This window comes from Vigna radiata, chromosome 4 (genome assembly GCF_000741045.1).
Source record: "Vigna radiata var. radiata cultivar VC1973A chromosome 4, Vradiata_ver6, whole genome shotgun sequence".
NCBI classification, from domain to species: domain Eukaryota; kingdom Viridiplantae; phylum Streptophyta; class Magnoliopsida; order Fabales; family Fabaceae; genus Vigna; species Vigna radiata.
In genome coordinates, this window is record NC_028354.1 from 4,548,619 (window position 1) to 4,558,120 (window position 9,502).

General features: G+C 47.7%; 2 protein-coding genes across 2 annotated transcripts; both read right to left on the bottom strand.

Annotated features, from left to right (window-relative positions):
* Positions 1 to 2,039: 2,039 nt before the first annotated feature.
* LOC106758270 lies at positions 2,040 to 4,238 on the bottom strand. Its single transcript, XM_014641209.1, has 2 exons — positions 2,760 to 4,238; positions 2,040 to 2,606 (listed from the first exon to the last, which is right to left on the bottom strand). Exons 1-2 carry the CDS (start codon positions 4,236 to 4,238, stop codon positions 2,040 to 2,042), a joined length of 2,046 nt encoding a protein of 681 aa, XP_014496695.1.
* Positions 4,239 to 5,080: 842 nt separating this feature from the next.
* On the bottom strand, positions 5,081 to 6,223 carry LOC106758272. Its single transcript, XM_014641210.1, has one exon. It carries the CDS (start codon positions 6,221 to 6,223, stop codon positions 5,081 to 5,083), a length of 1,143 nt encoding a protein of 380 aa, XP_014496696.1.
* Positions 6,224 to 9,502: the final 3,279 nt, after the last annotated feature.

A 9,502-nucleotide genomic window follows, 5' to 3' on the forward strand; every position in this document is an offset into this window, starting at 1 on the left:
CGTCCATTCAGGAGGGTTTGTTCCAGAACTACGCAGATTCTTTCAAGGATTTTAAGCATAAGTATTTCAAAATAATAATAAGGGATAGTGGTCGGAATGAATTTGTGGACCCGTCCGGCAAGCCCCTGTTTCCATTTTACTGGACTGAGGAACTGGCTCGCATGACGCCGGTGTCGGCTTGTAATTTGACTCCGTCTGAGCGCGAGGCCGTGAAACTTATTAACGATCTTCCCCGTCGCCTTCCCGCCCGCAAACTGGTCGAATGCCTGTGCCACAAGGATTTTATTAATGTGACGTTTGGTACGATTTTATTGTTTCGCGCAATTACTCGCACGTTTTGTTTTGGCTGATTTTACTCTTGCTTGCTGCAGGTGCTATGTCATTTCCCGGTCCCCGCAAGACGAAGTACATCCCCCCGACGCAAAAGAAAGACCCTCGCCTTTCTACTGGCAGCAATGTGAAGATTCCTCCTCCGAAACCTACCTTCAAACTCGTCCACCGAGGGACCAGCGCTGACCCCACTCTCGTGGGTATTCCGCTTGCTGTCGCAGCCGGACCCGCTGAGGTTGCGCCGACTAACCCCCCACCGGACCGGCCCCCCAAGTGACCGTGGCGGATACTGGTAAAGCGGCGGCCGGTACCTCCAACCCTCCGATGGCAGATGCCTCGCGAAAAAAGAAGAGGAGGTCTAAGGAGGGTGAAAAATCCTCCTCCAAGAGAAGTAGACGGGATAGTACTTCGCAGCCTCTACCAGGCGGTCTTATGGATCCGGCCTTTGGCGTCAGCGACCGGATGGACTTTTGCATGAGCTCGGCTCAGCGAGAAATTGTTGAGCAGCTCTCGGAGCGGTAGATCCTTAAGGCCGCCCTGGAACACACCAGCCGGGGGGGCATGCTGATGTGGTATGCCGAGAGGTTCGCCGACCGCCGGGGACTGGACATAATTCAGCGCGAATTAGCGGCCGAGAAGAAAGCGGCGACGGACGCGAAGGCTAGCCTGGAGGCGCTTACCCTTGAGCACTCCAACTGTGAATCGGAGCAGTCGGGCTTGCAAAAGAAGTTGGCGGATGCTTGCGCCGAGGTGGAAACTCTCACCGAGAGGCTTAATGACTTAGGATTGAAGTATGAAGCGGAGCAGGAAGAGAACAGCCGGCAACGCACCGCCTTAGCCGAGGCGAATAAGAAGGTGTTAAACCGGGACAAAGAGCTAGTTGAGTTGCATGCAGAAAATATCCGTCTGCAAGGAGAGCAACAACAGGCGGCGGAGGATATCGCGCGCCTGAATCAGGAGATTCAACTAGAGCACGAGGAGGGGTTTTTCAAGGCCATCCGTCAAGCTGCTTATTTCTTCAACTTCAACCCTGCCACCGCTGACTTTGACCTGGGGATGGACGTCTATAAGGGGAAGATGGTGCCCCTTTCGGAAATTCCCGGAGAGGAAGACGTTGCGCCTGTAACTGGTGATAGCTGATTTTTGTTAATGTGGCTTGGCGACCTTGGGTCGGCCTCTTTTTTGGGATGGGGGTTGTGTGGCGTTTGTTGTAAAGCGTTCGGTTTTATTTCAATCGCCTTTTGATTTTTAACTTATTATGACTATACATTGTACAACCCTTTTTTGACAATCAAATATGACTAAGTGCGTTCTTTTTCTGTTACTTAATATTTTGTTATGTCGTTTGTTCCAAAATTACGCGTTTATCCGGGTGGCAGTGATTCTTTCGTTAAGACTCGCCGTTCACCGCCCGGTTATATGAAGCTTAAAAGTGGCAGTGTTGTCCCTTTTATGGGATATGTCATTCACTATCTCAGCGCGTTTTTCGGGCGACAGTAGTTCCGTGAGAACTTGCCGTTCACCGCCCAGTGATATGATCGGGCGGCAGTGGTTCCAATGGAACTCGCGTTCACCGCCCTTTCAGGAGTGACAGTGTCTTCTTCGTTGAGAAGACGTCGTTCACCACTTGGTCATGCTGTAGTTATAGGAGATAAGCGACTGAGTTTCATTATCCGGCTTTTAAGAAATGTTCAAAATATGATACAAGTTCAACTGAAATAAAACTTCAAGTGAGAAACGTTCCACGTGTTCCGCAATGGCCGTCCACCAGGAACAGAGAGGCGGTAGGCTCCATTTTGCAAGTCTTCAAGTATCCGGAATGGGCCGTCCCACTTTGCTGACAACTTCTCGTGCGCCTGCTCTTTTCTGGCATCACCGGTCTTTCTCCACACCAAATTACCCTCCTGGTGGAAGCTTCTCGGGCGCACCTTAGTATTATACCTTCGTTCCACTAACCGCCGACAGGCCTCCGCATGTAACACGGCGCGATTCCTACGTTCCTCCAACGAATCCAGTTCCACCCTCAATTCCTCCTCATTGAGTTGTAAATCATGGACTTGTCTTCGCAACGAAGGTCCCCCCAACTCCACCGGCAACATGGAGTCGGTTCCATACGTCAGGTTGAAAGGAGACTCTCCCGTTGTCCCGTGCGGGGAACAACGGTATGCCCACAGGACCTCCGGCAGCTCGTCCACCCAGGCTCCTTTTCTTTCACCCAACCTCCTCTTAAGCTCGGCCACAATTGTCTTGTTAGCCGCTTCCGCCTGGCCGTTCGTCTAGGGGTGTTCAACCGAACTGGTTACATGCTTTATGCCCAATCCTTGAAAAAATGTTTGCAGCTTTTTGTCAATGAACTGGCGGCCATTATCAGTTATGACCGTTCGTGGAAGCCCAAATCGGCATACTATTTTCCAAAAGAAATTTTGTACCTGCTTGGCGGAGATTGTGGCCAAGGCTTCTGCCTCTACCCATTTTGTGAAGTAGTCTACAGCGACGAGGATGAACTTCTTCTGCGCCCGTCCGGGGGGAAACGGGCCCACAATATCCATGCCCCATTTAGCGAACGGCCAAGGAGAGATGATAGCCCGTAACTCTGCGGGGGGAGCGTGCGATATGTTGGCGTGGGCTTGACATCTTTCGCATTTTTCCGCAAACGCTTTGGCGTCGTTTTCCATGGTCGGCCAGTAGTACCGGGCCCTGAGGGCCCTCGCCCGTAGTGCCTTTGCTCCAGTATGCAATCCGTAGATTCCATTGTGGAGTTTGTTCAGAACGTATGTCGCTTGATCCGGATCCACGCACTTAAGCACGGGGACCGAGAATCCCCGCCGATAAAGGTCTCCGCCTATGGTGACATATCGAGCCATCTTCCGGGCGTCCGCCGGCTTGAGGCTGACCCCTTTGTCCTGATCCGCCATCATCCTGAGAATTTTGGTACGCCAATCATCACCTGCAACCGCTTCTAACGCCATACACTCCACGGACGACTCTGTCAGCACTTGCCGTATGACTGTTGTGAGCTGCCCCCTTTCCTTGTCGGCACTAAGTTTCGATAACATGTCAGCCCGAGCGTTCTCCTCCCACGGTATATGTTTGATGACGAAGGGCTGAAAATTTTTGGCCAGTGTGTTGGCTTTGTGAAAATACCTCAACAGCTGGTCGTCTTTCACTTGGAACTCTCCCATCATTTGTCCCACGACCAGTTGGGAATCGGTTCTGCACGTGAGGGAACGGGCTCCCATGTCAGAGGTCAGAGTGAGTCCGGCGATCAAGGCTTCATATTCAGCCTGGTTATTGGAGGCTTTAAATTTAAACACTAGTGACTGCTCGATGAGGAACCCATCCGGTCCCTCCAACACCACCCCGGCGCCGACACTCATTCGTCCGACCGCTCCATCAACATAAAGGTTCCAACATTCGGAAGATTGGACCTGGGGCAGCTCCAGTGCAAAGCCTGCTAGGTGTTGTCCTTTTATAGATCCCCGTGGCTCAAACCGCAAGCCAAACTCTGACAATTCAATTGCCCAGCTGACCATCCTCCCAGCGATATCGGGCTTTCTTAGGATCTTGGATATGGGGTGGTCAGTTCTGACGACCACTTGATGGCTCTGGAAGTATGGACGGAGCCTCCTAGAAGCGTGTAGAAGGGCTAGGGCAACCTTCTCGACCTGCTGATATCGTGTCTCGGCGGGTTGAAGCACCTTGCTAACAAAATATATCAAACAGGGTTCACTGGCGTCCTGGACCAAGGCTGCATTAATAACTTCATCAGATACCCCTAGGTAGATTTGCAGTTCTACGTTCGGGAGGGGTCGGTTCATCACCGGAGGGTTGGTCAGCAGGTCCTTCACAGCGGCGAATGCCCTTTCGCAGTCGGCGTCCCAAGCCCCTACTTCACTTCCTTTCTTCATTCTCTACAGAATCGACCGGATCCGGTTTGCCAACTTCGGGATGAAGCGAGCGAGAGTCGTCAGCCGTTCCGCTGGATCTCCTTCAAGCTGGCCGGATTTCGCATGCTGAGGATGGTCGTGCACTTGTCTGGGTTGGCCTCTATTCCTCTCTCGGTCAGCATAAAACCTAGAAATTTTCCAGCGGAAACACCAAATGTGCACTTGGCAGGGTTAAGGCGCATATTATATCGGCGTACCTGTCGAAACACTTCTTCCAGGTCGCGAAGATGATCCTCGGGTGTCGTGGACCGGACAACCATATCATCCACATATACCTCCATGCACCGTCCGATCTGGTCAGCGAAAATCTTATCCATCAGCCGTTGGTACGTTGCCCCAGCGTTTTTAAGACCGAACGACATGACGTCGTAACAGTAGTTTCCTTTGTTAGTGATAAACGTCGTCTTTTCCCGATCGGCTTCATGCATAGGTATCTGGTTGTACCCTGAATAGGCGTCCAAGAAGCTGAGCATTCGATGGCCGGACGCCCCGTCTACCAAGGTGTCGATGTTTGGGAGTGGATGGGAATCTTTGGGGCAAGCCTTGTTCAGGTCGGTATAATCAGTGCACATTCTCCACTTCCCACTAGGTTTCTTTACCATTACCACGTTGGCCAACCAAGTGGTGTACGTCACTTCTCGGATAAATCCAGCTTCCTTCAATTTTTTCACCTCCTCTTCGACCGCCCGGGCCTTCTCGGCGTCCATCCGGCGTTTCTTCTATGCTACTGGCCGCGCCTCCCTAAAGAGGGCTAGGTGATGTGTCATGATGGAAGGGTGTATCCCTGGCATATCAGCCGCCGTTCAGGCGAACAGGTCCCGGTTCTGCCACAGTATCCTCCTCAAGCCATCCTCGGTGACAGGATCAAGCCCTCCCGCCATCGTAGTGACCTGGTTCTCCATCGGCCCCAACCTGGCCGGCTGCAGCCTTCCGTGCGGCTCTATGCGGTCCTCCGTACCCATGCGCTGGTCCAGATCAGCCATGGCAACCTCCGACCGGGGGATCTTCGCCCTCGGGACCCGAGGGTACATCCTCAATCCTGTTGCATAGCATTCTCTTTCCGTTTTTTGATCGGCCCGAACGGTTATAATTTTCTTCCTCTCGTTCGAGTACTTTAGGGTTAAGTGAGGTGTGGATACGATGGCGCCGAACAAATTAAGGCAGGGTCGTCCCAACAAAACGTTATACGACGTGTTGGCGTCTACTAGGAGATACCGAACCTTCTTCTCGTCATTGTCCCGCCCTGTTCCTAGCCGTGTGCAGAGGTCCACATACCCCATGGTGTCCACCCGTTCTCCCGCGAAACCGACTATCTGCTCATGGAAGGGAATGATCAGCTCTTCAGAGAGATCCATCTGCAAGAAGGTCTTCCAGTACAAGATGTTAGCCGAGCTCCCCTGGTCGACCAAGACTTTCCCTACCTCATATCGGGCGATCTCCACCGTGATGACCATCGGGTCATCTTGCTCTAGGTCAGGTGCGTGAAAGTCGTCATCTGTGAACGTTATCGGCAGCATGGACTTCTTGGTAGCTTGGATGTTGTTCACTGAGCGCAACGCCCTCACATGGCGCTTCCGAGCGGAGGTCGATGACCCTCCCCCCGCGAATCCCCCAGATATGGTATTAATCCTCCCGCGGAGTGGGCGATCGCGACTGCGACTCCTACTCCTATGTCTCTGGTCTTCATACTTTGACCGATTGTCCGGCCGTCGGGGCGGTCGACTCTGACTTCGGTCTCGATCTCTCCGGGGGGCGGGGCTCGGCCCTCGTCTCCTCGGCAGTTCGGTGGGCGCCGTCTTGATATACTGTTTCAGATATCCTACTCGAATTAACTCCTCAATTTTATCGCGAAGAGTTACGCATTCTTCCGTAGTATGCCCCATATTCTGATGGTACAAGCAATGCTTATTACCATCGGCCCCCACCGGTGTGGGCCGTTTCTTCATGGGGGAATCAAATTGACACTGAGCGCCTCTTACAAGATACGCGCGGGTGGGGCGTTCAGCGGGCTGTATTGCTGAAACTTGGCTCCCCGAGGAGCCTCCCTCGGCTTGAAACCTCCCATCCGTGAGGAGCCATCTGTTCTCTTTCCTTCGGCTTTTTCCTTCAGTTCCTAGCTCTCCTTCTTATACGCTTGCTTCATTTCCTCCACCCTCATTTCGTCCGCCGCCCGTTCTCTCAGCTCCTCCATCGTCTTTAGCCGTTTTCGACACACATTGTCCTTGAAAGGGCCTGGGCGAAGGGCGGGCATCACATACTGCAGGGCCAACTCAACATTCAGCCCCTTGACTCTTCGGACCATCTTCTGGTAACGATCCATGAACGCTTTCAGTGTCTCATCCTTTCCTTACCTGAGGTTAGAGAGCTCGAAGACCGTGGGATCCTCGGCTCGGCTACCGGCGAACTGTCTACCGAACATCTCCTTCAACCCTTCGAAGCTCTGGATGGAACCCGTGGGCAAGGAGTTCAACCATTCAAGCGTTTCTCCTTCTAACGACAGGGAAAAAGCCCGACACCAAATTGCCCTGTTACCTGTTCTGAATGCCATTCTGGTAGAGAAGGCTTGGATGTGATCGTCGGGGTCGGTTGTGCCATCATATATGTTGAGCTGAGGTGGCACAAAATGCTCAGAAATATGGACATCCATGATGGCCTGAGTGAACGGTAACCCTTCGACCGCCTCCTCCTCCTTCACCGCCGGCGCAGTGACAATAGTACTAGTCACTCTCTCTGTCCTCGCCTGGCTTCCCTTCAATTCGGTGTCCCCTATCTTCCAGGTTCGATCCGAAGCACTACTGTGTTCGGCCGTACCCTTGCGACTGGCCGAAGCCCTAGGGTCCTCCTCCTGTTGTCGTCCATGTTGGTATCGGAGGGGTTAATTTTTAAAAGAGTTTAGCGCAGCGGATTAAAACTCAGAGAACGTAAAGCGTAACAAGTCACAATTGAAACAAATTTAGCCTTTTTTATAAAACACAATTTTCTTTCAGAAAATTTACCAAGCAGATAACGTGCGTTAATAATAAAACGAGTGTAGGGCAAAANAAAATCACACAAGGATTTTTATACTGGTTCGATTCAACAGAATCTACGTCCAGTCGTTAATCACTATAAAGAGTGATTAACAGTTCCACTAAAAATTGGTTTAACAGATTACAATAATAAACAGGAATAGAATGAAGGAAACCACTCTACCAACTTGAAGAGAACCTGCACCGGCAATCGACACACGATTCACGTGCTTCTCCTTACACAAGACCAGGTAGAGAGCCCTGCCAACTTGAAGAGAGTCCACTTCGACTATCGGCACACGATACCTAAGCCTCTCCTTCCACAAGACTAGGCAAGGGAACACAGTAAACAAAAAGCTTTCTCAAGAACGTTCCTCTGACTACTCAGTGTTCTGGCTTTCTCAGTTTACTCAAAATGTTAAGTTCTGAAGCTTTCAAAATTCACTTAAATAGCCAAGCACACTGAATGCCAAAGGTCAGCTCACAACTGCCATGAATAATCGATTATTGTAACTGATAATCGACTATTCAAGTCCGTTATAGAAAATTCAAAAAGTGATAATCGATTATTGTAAGTGATAATCGATTATTCAAGTGAGACTTGTGATAATCGATTATTGCTTCATGATAATCGATTATTGTAGTTCAAAAACATATGATAATCGATTATAGCTAGTCCATAATCGATTATACCAATATAAATTACAATGTTAATCATTTTCCTACTACATTCAAAAACTATAAGTTGCTTTTTAAGTATTCTCCTATTACAAACAAGAATTACAATTTGCAGCATCATCAAAACTTGTCTTCAGGTTTTACCAATACTCCCTTATTGGTAACAATCTCCCCCTTTTTGATGATGATCAAAAATCCTCTTTTAAAAGCAACTCAGTTTTACCTGCAACACATACAAACTAAAAACAACCACAGAGTTAGCAGTACCTGTACATTTGAAAAATATTTCTCCCCTTAATTATTCTTCTCCCCCTTTTTGATCATAAGCAAAAAGATTAAATTAAAAAGCTCCCCCTAAATATGATCTCCCCCTCAATTAAACAATGTATGCATAAAACAAGAGATCATGTTATTCATAAAAAAAAGGATTACATAAACACCATAAGGAGAAACATAAAAGACAAAAATATAACATAGAGATAAGAATAACAACCAATCAACAAAGCACACAAACATAAAATCCTAATTCTAAAATTCAGGACTTTGAAATCTCTCGGGTGGTTGAAGGTTGAGGTGATTTGCAATATTTCCTAGGCGAACATCAATTTCATGAAATTGATCAACCACTTAATCTTCATGAGCTTGCTTCCACTCATAAATTTGATCAAAGTAAGTTCTTTGGGCAGGACTCATATCTTCTAGTTATCATAAAAGTTCTTAATCAAAAGCTTCATCCCCACTTTTAAAAAAAATCATCTAAAGTTTATGCTCCCCATAAAATAGGTAAATTAAAAAGGATTGAAGTCCTTTAAAAGTACTCCTCCTAAATGTAATAATCCCCTTTGATAAAACAAACAAAACGAAATTTTTTTTTTAATTTTTTTTTTACGCTGATAATCGATTATTACTTTAAATAATCGATTATTTGTATTCAAAATTGTCAAAATCTAAATTTTTGGCCGAGATAATCGATTATGACCCTTTGGTAATCGATTATTGACGTTAATTTCCGAAAAATAGAGATTTGGGTCAAATTTTCAACCTAAAACTCATATAACATTCATAAAATGTCCAGATATCTAACAACCTTATATATTTCTCCCTCAAATGTAAGATTATGTCATAAGATGTCAAACAAAAGTTTCTCTTAAATTCAAAAGCAGATTTTGAAAAATATTTTAAGATNTGTTCAGTCCAAAACAATGCAGATATGCTTACAAGGCAGTTCAGAAAAGTATTTGAACTTCCAAAACATTTTCAATATTTCTTAACAAATCAAATTCAGCTTTTATCAGACTTTATCAATGATTCTGCAATCAATTTATAAACTATAATGAAAGCAATAATAGCTAATATGAATGTGATCACATCACAACAGCTAAAGGTTTAACAGGAAAGCATTTCTACTAGTACAAGTAGTTCCAAAACTAATTTTGACAGCATAATTTATACCTTCCCAAATAGCAACTATGATTCATGCATTCTCATATCCCAATCTGTTCAACCTCATGGATTCAGTTGTGCATATCAAAACAACAT